General features: G+C 42.5%; 1 protein-coding gene across 1 annotated transcript in view; it reads right to left on the minus strand.

Moving 5' to 3' along the window:
- The window catches only part of LOC121598780 (neuropeptide CCHamide-1 receptor-like), a 56,237-nt gene that overhangs the window by 5,822 nt on the left and 28,590 nt on the right, over window positions 1-21,825 (minus strand). The window contains exons 2-8 of the mRNA XM_041926058.1: window positions 16,560-17,050; window positions 12,457-12,683; window positions 11,940-12,043; window positions 10,923-11,138; window positions 8,923-9,026; window positions 5,318-5,455; window positions 4,806-4,934 (exon numbers count right to left, since the gene is read on the minus strand). Of these exons, the coding sequence (XP_041781992.1) occupies window positions 4,806-4,934; window positions 5,318-5,455; window positions 8,923-9,026; window positions 10,923-11,138; window positions 11,940-12,043; window positions 12,457-12,683; window positions 16,560-16,951 (1,310 nt within the window). The 5' untranslated portion in view covers window positions 16,952-17,050. The remainder of the gene's footprint in view (window positions 1-4,805; window positions 4,935-5,317; window positions 5,456-8,922; window positions 9,027-10,922; window positions 11,139-11,939; window positions 12,044-12,456; window positions 12,684-16,559; window positions 17,051-21,825) is intronic.

Raw genomic sequence — 21,825 nt, forward strand, 5'->3', positions numbered from 1 at the left:
CTCGGCTGCACGACCCAAATTCTATTATTGCAGTGCAGCAAGCGACGCATTGCTTTGCAACGTACGGTAGACATCAAAGCAGATTTGGCCAGAAGATTTAGCTTCGCAGGAGTGTCAATTGTTGAGAGTACGTAGGAAATGTGTGTTACGTTGCTGTGATGAATTCGCAGTACAAGTACGCATGTAAGCTATTACAGTGGATGAGAAAATCACTTCTTTGGACACGATTGAACTGGAAGTTTTTCACTCACAATAGCGAGCTTAATGGAATTGAAATGTTTGATGACGTGACTGTGATTGTCTTACGAAGGTGTTAAGTTAGTTAATATAAAATATAAATATAATTGCATATTCTAGTCATTCTATTTTTATCATTTGCCATGGGCTTAACTTAAATGAGAACGGATTATCGACACGATTTGCGACTCAGCCTACTAGCACTCATTTCGGCGTCAAAATTGAATCGAAAAATGCGTTGAAATGTTGACTGGTGCAGCGAAGCTTTTTTCAAAACTAGTGAAAATTATATAGATCCTGGTCACGGCACCACAGCGACAGTCGAACAGCACATGCTTTCTTTGGTAAAATGTTACAAAAGATACAAGCAATGAAAAAGCATCAAACAAGCAACCGAGCGGACGAGACGGATGGAAAGCCATTTAATGAACGTCTGCCGACGGTGTCAATTTTGTAACAATCTCATTTAATTGCATTCGCCTCCTGCTGCTACGAAGACAAAACAAAATGCCAAAGGAAAGGAAAAGTACACACCACCCGAAAAAAACCTTTCTGAAAACCTTTTCCTATGAAAGTGTTGCTATTCCTTTCCACTATTTTCGGCGCACGGTAACAATTAGCTGCCATATTACTCTGCCTAACCTTACCGGGAGTGGAATGGAAATAAAAAAAAATACACACACACAAACAGCAGTGTCACTTTCCCTTTGTGAGTGAATGAGCTATAAATTAAACAAATTAGCTTACTGCGTCAGCAAAATGAAGGTAGCAAAAAGGGCACAACCGTTCCGTCCGTTGAGCACCCCCCCCTCCTCTTTTCGAGGCTATGTGTATGTGCGTGTACCTTGCTGACAGCGCAACCAGCTGACAAACGCAAGATTGCAAATAAACGTCAATATAGGCGAGCAACAAAAAAATGAGGAAAAAAGGAAAAAAAAAAAAACGAAATGGGAAATAGAATGGTATTAAAAAAAAAACAAAAAAGCGTAACCCAACACAAAAGGGGGAAAAAGTGCGCGTTAGCCAGCTTTCGGATTGATGATACAGCCAACCAACAACAAGAAGAATGGGATAAGGCGTAAAAAAAGCTTCCCCATCAAGCACGTGACGAATATAGTACCAGGAATTTCAATACTGGTGGCGTTATTTGTTTGCCAGTTTAAATAGAAATCTCATTTGTAGAAGGGACGAGTGAGCGAGGAAAAGCCAAAGAGAACAAAGCCCAATATATCCCGAACGCCTGGGAGCAATTCGATGCAGACAAAATACGCTTTTCAGAATTTCAAAAGAACGCGCGAGGCTGTTGCGCTCCTGTCGCTTGGCTCTGTGAGGAAGCGTTTAAGTGGAAACGGCAAACGCGTCCACAACAAAACAAAGTGCAAAGATACGTCCTATTTTTGGCAACCATCAATAAGCCAGCCCCAAAACAAAAAAAAAAATCTGTGCTAAAGAAACGATACACGACTCTTCCGATCATCGACGGCTGTTGGCATCGTTTGAAATGGGCGCCGAGGGGGGCCAGTGATCCGGGGCTGGGGGTGTTTGTAACAGCTGGGAAAAGCAATACGCCTTGCAGCGGATCGATACTAATATGGATCACGTTCGACGTTTGCCCGCATATTTAACCAGCCCGCTCGTGTGCCGTGTGTTAATGCTTCGTTTTCTCCCCCTTGTCTCACACAAAATGCCCGTGTCAAGATTACGTCAGCATAGTATCGAACATTAATCATCGTTCAATTCGCTGTACAGGCATCGCAATTTGCACAATTTGCCACACGGCTTATTGATTAGATGGCTTTAATAAGCGGTTTTGTTCGATTTGGACGTGGAGAGAAGACACTAATTTACCGTGACAGCACACCGGGACCGGGTTTGTGTCGGTGGGTGCATGTCGAAGGTTAGATAATATTCAACAACCCATAAATGACCACAACGCAAGCAGGGCAAGCAGCTACTAATGATGATAATGAGAGAAGGTTGCCGGTGGTTACGCTGCTTTCATCTTTTCCCTTTCTTTTTCGTTTTGTTCCCAAAAAAAAATTGTCACAATGCCAACTAACCAACTCTGGTGGCCAGTGTGACCTTCACGCAAAGACGACGACAACCAGATGACAATGGTTCCAACGGTCCCGTCTAGCCATTTGCAATCTTCTAGCCTTTCCGCCGAGATTTTCTCCCCGTAGCGTATGTGTGTGTGTGTCTGTTTCTCGAATGTAATGAATTACACCCATCATCTGCCGGCAAAGCAAAGAGAGAAAAATAGGATATCACTCATACCGTTACCATAGGGCAACGTTTCCCTCCTCATCAGCATCCCACCCAACAGTGAGAAAGGAAAGGGCACCGAACGACAGCACAGCACACGAAAACCGGCTCACCAAATTGACAGATACCATTAGAGATTAGTGTTACCCTGCGGACTGCGGGCTTTCCTTCTCCCTACGTGCGCTCTGCACGTGGTGTACGCCACATTCTTATTGCGGTGTCGTTTCGTTCGTATGAAGAAACCGGACAACAGGAAATTAATGACGGCGCGTTACTTATGGAAGATTTTCTACCCACTTTCCAACGTCTTCATTACTGGGGGTTTTGTTTGCGTTGTGGGGGGGGGGGGGGGGATGCAAGAAAAAAAGGGCAGCCAACACAAACAACGCTTTCCGCTCGTCTGTCCCATTTTCGGGCAATGCAAACGGCAACCACACGAGAGATACCTTGAATGAAACGCTATACGCGGGTTCCCTGCAGGCTGTAGATTGTTGCCCTTGCGCCTGGTGGCAAAAGCACCGTATCCATCAAGCACGAGCCGTTGGAAGTTCTTTTCGATTGGTGGTGTACGTAATTCATCATAGTTTCTTAGAAATGCGGTTTCATGTGCGTGTGCATGTGTCGCAGGTACGGAGTGCCTTTTTACTAAGCCGCTGGAAATGGTCGCTGGTAGCCATTGGTATGAGAAACTCAAAGTTATATGCTCCACGTGAGAGTAGATGGAGACGCCTGGTGTTTGATGAATTGATAGGTTTCCTTCCTAATTGGACAAGATGTGTAAATATGTTTTTGACGATAGCTTTTTAGTATCAGCAAGAGTAATATTTAAAATAAATGACTAATGAATATTATCTTTGTACGAAACAGTATGTAAGATTATAGAGCACATCAATCAAAAAAACTATCTCAACAGCTTTAGTTTGGTGCCGTGACCAGGATGAGACTTATTTTTACTGTTTAAACATTGCACTACATTTTTTTGTAGTTTTATATGTCAAACTGAGATTTTCATGAAATAATCTCAGTGACGGTATCAAACTTCCCGAGGTACAGTCGTTCAAATCGTGGGTTCAAGCCTCATATGCCTCATAGTTCATGTAGCAGGGATCCGGCTATCCGGCTGGTACTCAATAGGTCTCAAAAGCCCATATAGGGTGGTATGATCGCGTAGCTCGTTCTAGCAAACTGCTAACTTTCTAAAAAACTGCTGGTACAAACGTGTCCAAAGCTGCGATTTTCTCATCAACTTAATTAGCTTATATGCTTACTCGTACTGCGAATTGATTATGACAGTATAACATGGATTTTCATGTACTCGCAACAATCGACACTACTGGCAGGAAAACAAAGGACCAACCAAGTTGAGTAGCTTTTAAGTAACAGTACACCTCCTAGCATATCTAACTCAAGGCAAGCAAATGATTTGATGCTATAAATTATCATATTTCACATTATCGTTTTACTGATGGAGTCATATTATGCAAACACCTTAGCTAAACCAATTCTATGATGAATATGTGTAGACATTCTACAACCAACCAGTAATATTATTGATGTTTTTCTTGATTTTCAATCATTGCCTACGTCATGTTGGTCTTGGCGCAAGCAAAAGAAAGAAGAAACCGCAGATATTATAAACAATTCGATCATACCTTGCGTTTACCGTTTACCTTCGAATCAAATTCAACAACCTAAGTTATTATGACAACGTGCACGATGTTTTCGGAACCAATCGACATTGTAAGATCCACCCACATGCTTATTCGCGAGTGGGTTCACCGTACATCTGACAGTGCCAGTAAAGGAGTGTTTTGTGTTTCTGATGTGTGTGTGTTTTTTCCCTTTTGCAAAACCTCCCATTAATACATGGAAAAGAACACGTGTGGGATAGAAAGCTCATCGGTTTGCCATCGGTGAGCAGGAGCATAGCATCGTCTTGTAAAGACACCATCTCCGTGAAACCCCGGTACCTTTTCAGTAACGACTGCATTGTGGGAGGATTTTTGTTGTCATTGTAAAAACTAGTTTTCCCAACGCTTGTTTTGGTAATAGGGGACAGCTGATAGAAAAACGGATTCACTACAACCCTATTTCACTGATTTCATCCTTCGCTTCTTTTGAGCTGCCCGAGGTGTGTTCAGCTTCACACCAATGCGAACAAAAAAGCGAAGAAGCTTAAACCCCCAGCGACGCGCTGTGACGTCCGTCACTGACCGAACCCTTTGACGGAACTCATCCAACCCGTTCAATTCCCCATCCTTACTGCTAATCCCATTTCTTGCTTTGCCGGAAATGCTTCTTACATTCGTAACGATTGCATCCGTTTGCTGGTGTAACGGCGGGACATGGTGCTGGTGAGGGACGTGTCTCTCGGTGCCAGATTGTCTCCGTGCCGTCGCCGACTGTTGGAGCTGCCATCGCACAGAAGATACCTAGGCAAAGAGATGGAGAAAGAAGAAACAGAAAAAAAGATGAGTAAAATGAAAACAAACACGGAACCTCACACGATTGTAAAGGGGTTTTTTCTTTGCAAAACCCTTTTCGGGTTGATGAAGGTCCTGAATAGAACAGAACATTGCCTACATTTAGGCTGAACCTGAACGAATTAAACAGTGCAAAAAACGGAGGTAAAAAACGTAGTCCTCATTAAATCAACAAGGGAACCGGTCAATGTGGACATGACCCTGCTTGTGCATGACCCGGTTCATATTGCAGGAATTGGTCATTTCACTCGATAAAGAGAAGATCTGATGTACTTACAACTAAAACACTGTCACTACTTTTTTGTTGCCCTGAAAGGCGCAACTATACATACCGATTGAAATGTTTCCGGAAGGCACCACTCACACAGTACAGAGCCACAGGATTGGCGCAGCTGTTGGCGAACGAAAGACAGAAGCCCACTATTCGCAGCACGTGCCAGAACCCGTTGTAATCTTCGTTGAAATTTGGACTATAAAACAAATAAAAGAAATCGAAAATTTCATGAAATTTACGTATAATTGCCACCTGTACCAACGGGTTAAAACTGTTTGTAAAACAACTAAAGCTTTAGCGAAGTAAAACTTTCCACTCAGTTCATTCCAGTCAATTTGCGTTTACGTCGCAGCGTTTGCAATCCTACACAACTGTGCTATAATTGCTTGAAAACCAGTTTTAATGCGTAGGTTTTTCCACATCATCAAAGGCAATGAAGGAACGAATCAGCGGCATCAGTCACATCGACATCTTTACGACAGCTGCTGAACGGTCATCAAAAGGGGGAAGCAAATCTCAGAAATAGGTAGAGACATTCCGTAGAAATAGATTATGCGAGATGGAAAGCAAAAGGAAAACCAGACGCGTGGAACAGCCATAACTTTTATGCATCAGAATTAGGATGTGGGATGAAAGAGGTCCTTTTTTAAGCGTGTTTTGGCAAGAGTGAAAAAAGGGTGATGCGGAACATTGGATGATGTTCAAAGCAATCATTTTGATACTTTATATGGGTGCGATGGGTGTGATTGGAATCCTTTTTTATGATAAACGACGTAGCAGGTAGTTTTGTTTGACCGAATGCATCCTTTAAGGAGTTTTATCTGCCTTAAGCTTTACTTTTCGCCTGAAGATATGCAATATGTTGTTTTATTATGATTTTGATTCAATTTTAGCCACAGGCATATTTTAGTTGGAAAATTTTAAATAAAATATTTTAAATGTGTTAACAAAACGTTTCAAATTCATACAAGAAAAAAAGATAATTTCACACGGACCAGTCCGTACGTCTAATCCAGCTTAAAGCTGGCTTAAAGGGTAATGTTTACTCAAAACCCCTTTAAGAGATAACCTTTCGGTCCCTCCCATTTGTTAGAATGCTTTATGAGCAATATAAATAAAACGCATTGCTTTGCTGGAAAGAATACTAAAAGGGCATGTAACGGCATGTGCTTGATACGATTCAAGACTTTATTTCAATTATTTAATTGTAGAGGAAAGAAAACACTTAAGGTTTACAATCCTAATTAACCATAACAACAAATTTAATACCGACCAATGATAAATTGCCTCCACTTCGTATGACAAATGGGTATAAAATTGTGTTGCTTTTTTGTTGCTTTTGGTTTCCTGACGCCTGTTTACTTAACAAATTGCAGTGTAATTGGTGAAACGGGCAAGCAGAGATAGATTAAATAAAGCAACATCGTGTAATTTCGTTAATAATTTAGATCGCAACAAAACAAAAGCCATCAGCACGCACTAGTAGCTTTGTGCGTCTTAAACAAATTATAATTCATTATTTAGCCACCCATTTGCGCCATACGCGCCTTTCGTACTAATCGTACATTGCACAGCAGCCAGTGCAATCAAACAATTTTCCCTCATTGCCACACGGTGGCGCAAAAAAAAACGGCGCAAACGCTTTGCCATCTTTGCCTTCGGAATCATCGGGGCGGCAATGTGAAGAAAATCTCATTGTTGAAAGCTGGCACATACAAACGGCAAATGGCGTTGACGTCGCCGGCCAAGCAGCGATGACGGGGCGCTTATTTGGTTGATCCGTGGAACGAAATGTACTGGGGAGAGGGGGGGGGGGGTGGAGAGGTTTTGTACATACTTACCGCACACGAAACCGGCACAATCCTGCGTGAATCCGCAAATCACGTATTTCATCACCGGTGGAAGGTTTAACGCATTTGTGGTTTTCTGTTTTTGCGGCTTGTAAGAAATGAACAAGCATTTCTGTGCGACTATGGGTTCAAGCAGGGAGCTTAAGTGAGGCATACATTGATGGATGGCAGCATTTTAGCGCCAGCACTTTCGACATGCCTCTTTAAAGTGTTCCCACAAGATGAATGGGCACGGTAAAATGCGTCTGTTAGTGTTTAGACGCAGAGCTGAAGCAATTTCCGTCTTTTAAAATCCATCAAGCTTTTGCTTGTCTATCAGAGGGCGGCATTAGTATGAATTTGTTTAAAATTAGGCTTTTTTTGCATCAATTGAACGTTCAGTCCGTATGACTGTTCAAAATTAAAACATTTAAAAAATCTCGTTACATTTTTTAGCCTCTATGTTCTTTGATAGCTTTCATGTTAGCTTACCCCATGCGTATAAACCACATGAACTTGTTTGCATTCGATTACACAATCTTCAAAACATATTCATCTCCTTGAAGGTACATCAAAACTTTCAAACAACATGTATGCAACGGATCACATCGTTATTTACATCACCTTGCAGCTAATTCCCAAAATAAAAATAATAGTATACAACAACAAAAACTCTCATACCATCATTGCCCTATGTGAGAGAAAAGTTACGCACCACGGAAACTCAAGGGTAGCGACCAGTTTGGTTCCACCGCACCGAAAGCCATCGGAGGCGACGTAACGTTACTCTTGCACCCGAGAAACTTCATTAAAACAAACAAAAGCTCCGGAATGATTCATGCTTCACGACAGGAACAAGAGCAACCATTTTTCAAATTCCAAACCACTCGTAACGAACGACATGGCAGTTTGTGATGTGTTTTGTGGTGATTTTGCTCTGCGGCATAGTTGAGCACCCCGTCCATGGCAGTCTTTCGTTCGTTGTTCATCTAGCTGTGCAATTATTATAGTACAGCTACATCCGCCAAACTGTTGGCAAAGTTGCTGGGTTAAGGCACACAGTTAAACACCAAAGACGTGTTTAAACTTGAACCTTAACAGTTGTGTATGTCATGGTATAGCTCCTAAATGAGATGAAAATGCTATGTAAAAAGCGATTGTTTGCATGAATTTAAGACAATTTAACAATCCACATAGTTTGGTTCATTCCAGAGACATTTTCTATATAAATATATGTGTTTTTAATATTTTAAATTTAAAGTTTATAAAATTAAATAATTGCACCTTGCTAATAGTTACAAGAAGTCATAAAACCATGTACATACATCCGCTGCATTGTTGCTCATGGGTGGTTCGTTGCACTTTTAGGAAGATTCTTTCTGGTCTTACACCACAATAAAAAATTCTCGTGAACGAAAAATGTAAAATAAAAATGATGAAAAGAATGTAGAACTTTCAAAACACTCAAAGTGAGCAAAAAGAGGTTAATAAAGCTTTGAAAAGACAAAAAATAATCTTACGTTGAGTGAGCGTTTAAGCTTTGGGATTTTTCAGCGATGCATTGAATATTCAATATTCAACAGCAATATTCTTTATATTATCTAATGAAACATGTTCTTATATTAAGATATTTGTACGTATAAATTTTTTTAATGAATCGTGTAAAAAAAGAACACGCACAGCTAAACGAAATGCAGCACCACTTGCCTACTTTTAGGCGCAAACAGTTCGCACTTCTTTGAGCAAACGTTAAAAATGTTATAAGTAGAACGCAAACTGACATGTTTAAATATTTACACCATTTCAACGTCGCAGGGATGTTGTTGATACTCACTTGTAATAGAACCACAGCATAAACAGATGCGAAGGCAGGAAGCAGATACCGAATATGACCACAAACGCTAGCACGGTGATGGCCACTTTCCGGCGGGCTTTGATCTGTGGGTGGTGTATGCCGTGTTACCCACGTCGCGTTTGAAAAGTTTCGCCAAATGTTAAAGTTGATCGGCGGTGATTTCATGTGAAAAATTTCACCGCGTTGCGGGCGTCGGGTGGTGAGTGGGCGTCGTATGATCGAGATGGTGCGGTGTTCGAGTTGAAAAGTTTGCCGGTCCGAGGGAAGAAAAAACAAAACAAACCACGTGTAAGTATATTCACTCTCTTCGCATGTGTAGGAAGTATTTATTTTACACCCGAGTGTGCCGCTTTATTGACTTTGATTTAGTGATGAAGGTTATTCTTAAAATGAACGTCTTATCTGGGTTTTTAATAGGTTTACTTTGTAAAAAAGTTTTAACAAATGTTCCCCGTTTGAAAATGATTTGGGCTCACTTTAGGTGACATATGAAAAAAAAAGTTACTACTTTGTGGACTTGACGTACTACACCTCACCAGCAAATGAGACAAAAAACGCCTAAAGGTATGCAACACGCAACAAAAGCCCTTCAGTTTTTAAATCCGCTCAATATGACGCTGCTTTTGACAGTGTGCAGTTTCATCGCAAGAGTTCATCCGATTATAATCGCAACTTTTACAGCACCTGTTATCGTTTTATACTGTTTCCACCGATAACGGGGGAAAGTTGTTGTCTGTTGCTTGGTGCGCAATGTTCCACACACTTGAAGCATTATGCCATTGCTACCGGGCTACCTGAAATGCAACCATTTCTCTGCACCCCGCCATTGAAAGCTTACACCCGCTGTTGCGGAGAGGGTTTTACAATCAGCTTTCACTCCCGGGCTTGATATGGCGCCCATAATCTGGCTACAAAAATCCATAAAAGCATTGAAAGCAGTTACCACATTTCACGGTTCGCGTTTGCCGTGTAATATCCTCGGGCTTACGTGGCAGCACTTGAATGTAGGGTGAATGAAAGGCAGCAGTTACGTTTTAAAACAGGACATTAAAACAAAATCGATCAAAAATGTTATGATTTTCAGCGAGAATCAATGGTGTGATTTATTTGCCAAAAAGTAAAATAACAGCCAAGCATGATAACATGTGAAACTGCTATTTTTTTTTCGCTCAGGGTTCAAGCTTTACTTTTGCGTAAAATGAAAAGTAATTCAAATTGAAACTGTAAATAGCATTGCGATGCGCTCGCAAGATAAAATAAGTGCCCATGGTAACTTTTGCTTACCTACCCGACTAGTCACTGAACCGCAGGTTTAAGCGCAACACAAATAACAAAAGTTTTCCCACCCCAGCGCAATGCAATGCCATGCGGGGCGAATGGTGGAAAAAAGGTACACAAACTGTACAATCAGATTTCTGCCACGGTAGAGACATTGACCGTGGCTTTATTAAAGGACAACATAACACAAAGAAAGCTTTGCATAATCAGTGCACTTTCCATTGACTTTGCAGCAGCGCCGTTCGTAGCAACTCGGATAACTTGATCCTGCTAGCAACTGTTTGAGAAGTAGTGGGTCTATGCTTGCGGGAAGCTACTTTGTTGAAGGAAATAAAAAAAAAGTGCAGAGAAAATATTGTTCAAGCTTGGCAATAAAATTTACACTTCACAACTCGAACCAACGCTAGAAGGATGATCAGTGCGTCGGAAGGATGTTTAGTTTTCATTTTCTATGCAACACATTTTTCCACACCAGCACATCATGGGCTAGTGCGTTCGTGCAACTAAAGCCAGCCATTTTCAGTGTGCAGGATTCTCCCGTTCACTATCCATTTTCTATCACTGGCATACCATTTTCTATACCACATTACTGTATCCATGTACACCAGAGACTGCCTCGTCTTTCATTCACCATACGCGCACGAGAAGAAGAAAGGGCAGCAAACGGGCGCCACGTTCGGTACGGCACGGACTGCACTTACCTGTCGCACGGTGCCCTGCATCTCGCCCGGTACGTGTTTGGCGCTGTGGATGAGATGCCGCGCTATCAGTGCGTAGAAGATACCAATTATGAACAGCGGCACGGCGTAGTAGACGAGAAACTTGCCCAGCACCATCCCCCGGGCGTACTGGGAGCCCCACTCGTCCGGAAATGGATAGCAGAAGTAAAACGACACGTCCTTGTTGACGACGACGGTCTGGAAAAAGGGAGTGTTTGAAAGGACGTCATTGTGGCCGAATGCCGCAGGCACACTTGTACTGGTAAGTATGCAGACGTTCTTAAATAAAAGTATTTCTACTCAAAACAAAAGCGAGTATGTTGGCTTATGTTTAAGGACATAAATTGGCGCTTATGTTTTGTTTATCAAATAAATCAGTAAGAATGTTTCGATTTTTCATTACGAGCTTATTGTGCTACCAGTTAATGTACTGAATTTTAAGACTTTTTTTTATAAATAATTTTTTTTAACGAATAATATTTTCAGAACAAATTACATTAATCTTCTTTTCATAAAATCTAGAACGATGTATTGCATTAAATAAAAGCGCCTAAATGTATACTGTATATTTGTGCTATTGATTATTGAATACCAATTTATGGTAGTAAATAGCACAAATCAACAAGGAACCACAAACTTTGCATGCATTTAGGCGCTAATAAAATGAAAAGGGAAAATGATAGTTTTAGCATTATGTTTTCATTGCAATCTGCGTTACTTTATCGAATGATTTAAATATTACTTTGTACGTAAATTAAATTGTACTTTATACTTGTATAGATAAATTACATTTTCTCATGCATTAGCAAATTAATGCATAACCTCTCTAGCAACTACTACCAACAGCAGCACTAACAGCGACTGTCATTAGTGCTAATTTGGTACCGTTTTCCCCCCTATCCATTATATTTTCCAATCTTGTGCATACTTTACACAACATAAGCCAACGTTACAATGAGAAACGTGTGTTTCTATCGTGACTTTCGCCAGTGATCCTACCTTGATGTGTGATCCAACGATGGCCGGTACGGCGAACGCGATGGCCAGCAGCCAAATTAATACCGCCGTCGTGATGGTCATCCGTGTGGCACGCCGTCCCCCACCTAGAAAAGGATCTACTGCAATGAGTGTGTGTGCGTGTGCGGCCCGAACCGGTACGACAAGACATGTGTGCCCGTGTGTGTGTAGTGTGTGTGAGTGTGTAGCGAGCGGAAAAAGGTAATGAAATGATTTCCTCCAGCACTAGGATGAGAAGATGCAAGTGAAACGAAGTATAGCGTTTTTGCTTCAGTTTTGTAGCGCACTCAGTGTTATAAGGTATACGTGATGAAAAAAAACATGTGTATGTGTGTGTGTGTGTGCTTGGAAATCACGGACCTAGTGGAAAGTTTTTACATTCCTTTTACATTACCACCTGCATGTGCTGCAGGCCCGGCAATCAAAACTACGCTGATTAAACAGCAGAACTTTATCAAAAATCATCAACGGAACAGCAAATTCTTGCAGCGAATCTTACCGTGTGCGTGAAACTTCCGGAGCGGATCGACGATGGCAAAAAACCGATCGCCGGACAGGGCTACGAGCGTGAACACGGACACGCCGATCGACACGTCCTTGATGAACTCGGACGACGTGCAGAGCAGGCTGCCCCACGGCCACGAGTCGAGCGTGTAGATGATGGACGTAAACGGCACGGTCGTTACGATCAGCAACAGGTCGGCTAAGGCCAGCGATAGGATGTAGCTGCAGGCAAAAAGAGTACACAGAACAATATTACAAAAAAAAAAAAAACAGTTTGTACAAAGGAACGGCAACACGGCAAGCATCCGGGCGGCGCATCATGGTAGTTAATTAATTTAGTGCAAACAGTACAGTTGCCGTTGGAATGTGTGGACGTCGAATTGGGTTGCACTTAGCAGAAGGGCACTGTAAGAAAATACGCCAAACGCCAAAGAGCAAATACTGCTCGTGCTTCGATATTACGTGACACGGATACCACATTCCACTTACAACATTACGGTGTGCTGGTGGAGCATTCGGTTTGCCTTGTTGTGCTGGGGGGGAAAAGAGGAAACAGCAAAAACCGATGCCGGTCTGGTAAGTTGTACGGGTCACGATACACGTTTGACTATGGTGAGGCTAATAATTGATGGAATTACGAGCTAGAGTCATACCGTGACCGGAAACTGGTTCACCGGAAAGCCCTATGTCGTGGACGGCGAAATGAAATAGTTTTTATTTGCTTCATGTAGTTCCTAGCGATGCACTTGCATTTGATTAACGTTTTTTTCTACTAGCACGACGGAATGCACCAGACAAACGTTTTATAAACGTTTCTTCAAAGCTTTATAAATCAAAGCATTACATAAGCTAGATGGACTTTTCTTGATTATCGTAACGCAGTTAAAATAATGTTTAATGTCTAATCAAAATTGTATGATTCCTTTTACTGCAACATGCTTTCATGTATTGTATACATTTAGGCGCTAATGGAAAATTTAGATGGAAGAATATGTCGATTCTATTGTTATTTTTTCATTAACAGTTATGTTCAATTCCTGATTGAAATAATTTTAGATAATTGTATGTAATGTTTATGCTTTTAGTACATTTTGAGCTTGCTTGAATACTTTCAACCCACATTAAGCTCTTTATAAAGGTGATTTTCTATGTATCAAGCCTTGCACCGTTACACCGAAAAGGAAAACAACTTGTTTTTCTCACCCAGTTAACCATAAATAACATCACCATCGCAAATGCAAGTATACACTCAAACACACACACACACATTAGATCACGCAGTAAATAAATGTGGCGAGCGAAAAGGTGACGGAAAACCTTTTCCACCCATTCCGGGTACAACTTCTCATCCGGTCGTACCGCCCGCGCATGCAGCGGCTTACCGCCACGCTCATTAGTCCATAAACTCTGTCAGTCCGTTCACGTGTGTTCACGGGTGCACTAAATGGATAAACGTTGTGATGTGGTTTCTGCTCTTTTGTTTCACTGCTGTAATTTTATTGTTCGCTCCAACGTATCGTGGTACGGCAAAGAGCGAAACGAAGCGAAATAATAATACTTTGCAGAGAGCTATCAACTTTTTGTTGTTGCAACCAACAAGCACGCAACAGAACGCTGTAATACAACACTAATCCCTGCATTAAAAAAATGAACGCCAATTCGAAGAGAGCGCCAACGACAGGGCGAGATGAGACGGCGGAACAAGCGCGGGCAGGATACCGTAAATTGCATTTATCGTGCTTGTTTATTCGAAACGGTCGCCACCACTAACGGGAAAACCCAGCCATCGACCACGCCTAACGGATAAGGCACCACAGAGCACATTCATTTCGATTGTGCGACTACCGTGAGGTAAGCTCGGCTGACTGGTTTCCTTGGCGTTTTGCCTGGTTGCTTGTCGCCCGAATGGGAATTGTAATCGTGAACAAGAATACAGCAGAATAGCATCCGACGATATTTCCTACGAATAAAAGGCCTTTCACCAGTGGGTCGATCTAATAGCATTCAAGGTTACGCATATGGGTCGTTGTGAAAGTGTATCACGCTTCCAGGCAAACTAGCCAATGCGTCCGAAAAATCGAGGAAAATATTACACAAATAGAACGTGTTTAGTTTCCAATAATTGGAAGGTCAGCATGTTAAACTTTCTAGGAAGATACTGATCTGATTTCAAAATCTACACTCTGCATTCTTAAAAATAGCAAAATTATTGCTTATATTCCTCATGAAAGGGAACCGATACGAGAGTCCATCTCTCCTAGAGGCGGATGATATGACCATATCGATCTGTGAAAACACCACCAACAAGCCTAACATTCTTTTTCACTTTAATATGACTTTGTGATGGACCAACCTGGCCATAATTCCCAAAAATATGTCCTTGCAGAAGTGCTTGATTTATGGGTGCTTCAGCACGGGATGATGCTATTCCTTGCACCATACCCACTGCCCCCTCAGCCTTTCAGCATCTTCGCTTCTTCCCAGGCACTGATGGCACTTTCGAAGCGACATCGCGCATGGACGCAAGGCAGGAAAAAAATCCGAACACTGCTTCGCGGGAAGTAAAATGACGCGCAAAGCAAAGTTCATATTTATAGGCTTCATTGACCTGTCAGAAAGTTTATCATGGCGCGCTTCCTGATAATAAAGGCGCGAAATGCAGTAATTGCTACGGTACGGCGTTCTCTACACAACGAATGGACGACGGGTGAGAGGCGTTCGGTGACAGACAGCGGCGTTGGAAGTTCTATGGAAGCGTTGCCTAATTTCTTGGAACGATTTTCCGATGCTTCGGTACGGTGACAAGTAATTTTGCGTCCCGGGATGCTCTATGGATTTGGGTGAAATGTTTAACATTCCCACTCAATGCTGTGTACTCGAATCGTTTACAAGATTAATCGAATGTTCGAGGAAACGCCTTTGCGTTGATGTTTTGGTTGATTGGACTTGATTTTTTGTCTTTTTTTTAAGAAAGAAACGCCTAACACATAGCAATACTTCATACAGGCAAGTTACAATGTTCTATGAAGGCTAACTTTAATAAACAGTTCATGCAGATTGCATACATGTAGGCGCTTCGACACGGTGCTATAAAACTTTAGCTCGTGGAATATGAACATCAAATTTTCATTATAATGATTCTTGAAATAATGACACAAAAAGTCATCACTTCAATCCTGTGTAAAAAAAAAGCATAGCCATTAGAGGAAAATTTCACTCGCAACACCGAACCACCTCCATGCACTTCGGCTCCATTCAAATGCGCACCGAAGCTGGTTGGCATTCCACTTGAAATCCAAAGTTTCACCGAACAGCGGATAATTAAGCATGGAACGCTTGCTGTCCCATTTTCGGCCCCCATTAGCACCATCGATGACACTTTCGTACGAACATTTGCAACGTTTGCGCGGGATATTGTTTCTCCCGTAACCGGTTTTACACTGTCGAACCCTCCGAACCCTTGGCACGCTACACAGTCCGTCCGTGTGATGGTAGAACGACATGAAGGAGCGCTTTTGGCAACTATCCAATGAATGCTTCAGTGTGGCTGGTGACCTTTAATTAAATGTGACACAAAAGCGAGCTACATGGTGTTGCAGGCACTGGTGATATCGGGTGATCAGGTCAACGGAGAAAGGATGGATGGTGTATACGAGCAAAGGCCAAACAAATTTTGCGCTTGGTATTTAAATTCGAACATTTACATTGAATGAAAACCTGCACAGAATCAGTGTCCCAGACTTAGAAAACATGAACTCAATTCATGATTGTTATACTTATGGAACAAGAGCATGCTGACTTTAAAAGTCCATGTGACTGCTTTATGTCCATGTGACTCCTACACGTTATGAGTGTTACAAACAAGTTCAACAGTTCATAGAAAAGAAATCATTATTGTTTGTAGTGTCTTTAAGTGATCAAACTATGATTGAATCAATCTTTCATCATCAATTAATTCCCGAAAGCCATACATTACTCAGAAGCTTTCAAGTCTGTGCAAATTAATAACTCGTGAAGAATACATCCTAATTCATCGCTACCTTCCAAACCTAAGACAACACACCAGGAATGCATGATTAAAATCAAACCGGTACTTACGTGTTGGGAACGTTGCGCATTGCCCGGTGCCTGAGGAACACGATTATAAGCGTCCCATTGCCGAGCACGCCGATGATAAAGATGGCAGCGAACAGTATCGGCACGATGTACGTCTCGGGCCGCAGCTCGTACGGTGTGTAGGGCGTTTCGGTGGCGGACGCGTTCCAGAAGCTGCCCATCGGTCCGCCCGCGGACGAGTTGAGCAGCGCTTCGAGCAGTTCGAACTCGCTCAAGGGCATCTGGTCCGGCTGGTGCGGCAGGGAGGATGGTGCCGACGGTAGCGAGGTGTAGGACTCTTCCCCGTACACCACACTGCCGTACACCTCACTGTCGACCAGCGTGTCGCCGGGCGTGGATTCGTTGACGGTGGTGAGTGTACCTTGTTCCAACATCTTGGTGGTTCACGCAAGCAGCTGCTTGCCCGATGTTTGATTATGCGACAAGCTTACACTACGGTAGACGACATCAGCGAGCGTACCTTGGAGTGATGTCTGTGGAAAGCGAAACAACAAGGTGAAAGACGTTATAAGCATAACGATTTCATTTGCGTGCGTCAGCGAACAAAACAAAGACGAGCGAGATTGCTAAATTCAATAAGTACTGGTACTGCTCAAGATGCTGCCTCGCTTCAACTTCAAGTTCGCAGGTAATGAAATTCTTGCGTTCCCGCAACGCTTCCAATCTTGTCTAGTTTTGCCACTATCGAAAAGCGAGGAGTTTTATCACTAGCAGTGCTGCACCGTGTTACTTGATACACATACAGGTTTACCGATAATCTTCAATGCTAATCGCTAGTACCACTGTAGGTAGAATTAATTGAGCGATTCATACATTTAATGCACAAATCCATTAACTCTGTTCTTGCTGTTGGAGCAATGCGAGGAAAGGATTCTAAAAACAGCTCCAGAGCATAGCCTTTTAATGTAGTGAACCATTAGTAGTGCATATGTTCATGCTTAAAATAGGATTAAAGGGCTTTTAACGTCATACGCGAGTGATGAACGCTTTCAGGAGAGAGATTATTCGCCGTAATGTATGCAATTGTTAATACATACCCTTACTTACAACCCTTGATCTATGCATACAGGGTTTCCCACGATTTATTGGTTGGTTCCCATCAATTTTTGGTTGATTCCCATAAGTTTTTGGTGCGTTCCCACGAGTTTTTGGTGCGTTCTCACGAGTTTTTGCCCGTTTCCCAGAATTTTTTGGTCCAATTGTATTGATATCCAATCGGAAGATACCAATAAATCATGAAAACGAACCAAAAATCTATGGGATACGATAAAAATCGTGGGAACGCACCAAAAAATCATGGCAACTGACCAATAAATCATGGCAAACCCTGTAAATGACGTATTGCTCTAAAGGAAGAGTGGAAGTAGCGTCCAACGATATGATTTTTATGAGGAGAGGGGTATCATGTTGCGTAAGAAACCATGTATTATCAATTCTTCAAAAAAGGAAGTTTAAAGCAACGTCGCCCGCATTTATATCATATAGTTATGCTATTCTGAATCAATTTTCACTTACTTGGAAAACGCTAAAGTCGGTCAGAGAAATTGATAATTTATCAAAAAGTGTAAGTGAAGGGTAAGACATCTTCCTCTAGGGGTAATTCTATTCAAAGCACTTTGGGACCCGTTTGGTTCTATTTAATGCATATTTATTTGGCAACTAACTTAAAAAAACAACAATCAAAAATAAACTTTGATAGTACGCAAGCAACCAAGCAAGAGATACCCACATTCATAAATTCCATCGAATCGAACTCACAGTCACATTGTATCTCCAGACGAATTCGATTCGACGCTTTCCTGTACCTTAATAAACTTAATCTTGATCGTGTCTGGCTTCCCAGTATCACTGCCCTCGCTCAGCTGCTCTTCGATGCGCTGTTTGAGCTGCATGTGCATCACATACGATATCACCCCAAACGTCAACGAAACTAGCCCACATTTGATCAGTAACCAGCATAGCTCTTCGCTCTCCTTTCCGCTCGAGGGGGGCCGTATCTTGACAGCAATTTCCGGCACGGTACTGTTCGCCTTCGGTGACTCCTGCTCGAGCGTCGGCAGCAGAAATGGTCGGTGGCAGCTTTTGATCTCCTGAATGTAGCGCTCATAGATATCGCACCTACAGTGCAGTTTAGCGCCGGTCTCGCCGGAACCATGGACGACTTCGTTGGGGAGCGAAAGCTGCTGCATAATCTGAAAGTTTTGTTGCACTGTGTTGCGCTTGTTGACGAACAACCAGTACGCATACTCTCCCAGCATGCACCCGAGCACGTGTTTGAAGCAGTACAGCAGTAGTAGATAGTGGCGTCCGTCACCCAGCACCCGGTAGTGGCGTGTTTCCCCGACGGTGCAGGTACGCATAAGCGGCCCTCTAGATCGGTGCCGCATCTGATCCAGCGCCACCATATAACAATCTTTCGGCGATACGTAATACATCACGTACTGTACGACCACGTGATCGCAGCGAAACCTTAGCTGAACTGTTTGATAGTACTTGATGCGTTTCAATGGCGAAGCACTCGCATTGAAATAGCGATAGCTGTTCATTCCACAGCGCACCGAAAGCTCGACACAGTGCGGCTCCACTCCCGGGATGACGAATATCGTGTGCCGCTTGTTGTACTTGTCCTGCAGCGGTTTATAGCGCAGTGAGGTGAGATAATCGGTTTCCAGCGCACCGCCCGACGATCTGTTGAGCAATGGTAGCTTCTCGTCGCAAAACCAGCGGCAGCTCGATGATACATTGACACAATTTCCAATCCCACCTTCGTCCAACGCGTGTGCACGGATGATCCAAATGAGAAAGAGAAGCAGCCGTGCCAGGCTCATCGGCCACATAGTTGGAGGTGATGGATGTGACTGATTTTACCTATCCACTGTAATTTGTCTTTGAGCCATTCTGTGAAAACCGTTGCGACAATATGGAGGAAATTAAGCGTTTAATGATGCATGAAACAATAACGCACCATACGCTCGATGGGATTGGGAATGTTTCGGGGGAAGCAAATGAAGACCTAAGGTATTGCTGCTAGCGTTTTATTCGAATGGCAGAGTGAATACGTGTAGGAAGACGTATATTTTTTCCCCAATTACAAACGTTGTAGAAGCGATAGTTTTTAATAAACAATTCTTTAGGAATAAAATTTAGTTTGAAGAAATCGTACCATTAAATAGTTGAAAGGGTAATAATCAAGTTAAGCAAGGCATATTGCATATCGTCAGGCATTTGTACTGTTGATTTTGTTAGCCTACTATATGCAAAATGATGAAAATTGAAATAAGTTTGCATGTTGCATATCTTTAGGCGCTTAGGCAAGGGAAGAATTTCGAATCCGATATGGAGATTGGTTACGGCCGGCCTCATAAATACCGACTCATCAATATAATAGACATCCGGTGAGGATGCTTATTTTCTCCCATTTTGTATATGATATTTGAATAAAATGTATTTCTTTGAATTTGCGTTCTTTTACGATACTAGCAAGGAACGATGATTTTATTGATTATTTAGCATTGCAAGCTTTTAATGCTGAGTTTTACAAAGTACCAGGAACTTGATTTGTATGATTATTTTCTAAAGAAGCCTTAGTCATTAAAGTAGCTGTTGTAACTATTTTTGCAAAGATACTTCGGATACTTTCATGAATCTTAAATCAATACCTCCGTGTATTCTTTAAAATGCAGCAATACAGCACAGAATAGCATGCCAAGAGCTGCCGAAGCAATCAGCATGAGCGCATATGACGGTATCCACTCCAGAGAAACAGTGCTTACCATGCCACCCTGCTGTGCATGTGTCTGCGTTTCGTTCGGCTTTATAAGCTGATGTTCGTTGCGTGTTGCAGTTACGGTGGTGTCGAACGGTAGTTTGCAGCTCCTCACCTTGCGTATATAGCGCTCGAACAAATCACACCTGCACATGCCTTGTTTTCCGCTTGCATTAGCACTCTGCTCGTACGGCTGATAGACAGATCCACCCGGCAAGGCAAGCTTCTGCATGATGCTCCGGTTCTGTTCCGGCGTATTGCGCTTGTTTACAAACAACCAGTACGCCGGTTTGCCGAATTTGCGCTCCGAGATAGAGTTTACGCACAACACCACTGTCACATACTGATGACCATCGCCCTCCAGTCGATAGTTGCGGGAGAAGGGCATCTTGCACGTTACCTTGCTATTCCACATGTGATGCTCTATTTGGTCGAGAAAAATGTCGTAGCAACTATCCAAATCCTTATACCAGGCAGTGTAAGAAGCGATAAAGTGATCGCAGCGAATGTGAATCTGCAGTACACTCGATTTTGCATATGCTGCATGCGCCGTGAGGGATGCATTTGGTGCGCGGCGAGGTGCCGTACACTGGATCGAAAGTTCTAAACAGTGCGGCTCAATGCCTCCGATCGCAAATATCGAGTGTCGCCCACCGATTTTTTGTTCCAGCGGTTGAAGCACTAGCGAAGTGAAGTACTCGGTTCTCACAGCTCGATCAAAGGTCCGGTTGGCCGTTGAGATGGACGGATCACAGAACCAGCGACAGTTTCGAACTGCCGCATCGCATTTGAACAGGTTGTCAGACGACACTGTGTATGTATAAGAAACCGGCATCACAGTGAGTAGTAGCAGCGTAAGGCTAGCCGGGTTCATGGTAAAAAATAGACGTTTTAAAGAATCGGTAGGCACGGTGTTTAGCGAAAAATTACTTTCCAATGGTTGCTTTTAGCAAAGACACACCATTCGCTAATGGATTTCAAACAATATTTGATACTCTGGTCAGTGTAGGCGAATGGGGCTATTACTGGGAATAGTTGCATCAAAGCGCATTACTGCATAAGTTACGAGCTCTAATGGTGGTAAAATATAACCCCTAACCGCCCCATCGAACGTAAAACGAGCCATCGAACGTTAATGGAGAAAGATGTGGAAACTGTTTCACCCTTTACAACTACTACATTGATATTCTTGGTTAATGCGTGACACAACTACGAGCCTTTGTATAGCATAGACCAGTGGTCTCCAACCTGTGGTCCGCGGTCTCCAACTTGTGTTCCGTGGCGTTAACAGACGTGGTTCGTGAAAGCATTTATATTTATAAAAGAAGAGCTTATTAGTTTTGTTTAGTTTAGTTTAGTGTTTATTTATGTGAAAGAAATTATGTTTGAAAAAGAAAAGCTTATTCCCATACATATCGTACAATTTTCAGGTCTTTAGTAAGCTATAATTTGTGCTGTCATAACTGTTCACAAGAAGTTATA

This window comes from Anopheles merus, chromosome 3L (genome assembly GCF_017562075.2).
Source record: "Anopheles merus strain MAF chromosome 3L, AmerM5.1, whole genome shotgun sequence".
Classification (NCBI taxonomy): Eukaryota; Metazoa; Arthropoda; class Insecta; order Diptera; family Culicidae; genus Anopheles; species Anopheles merus.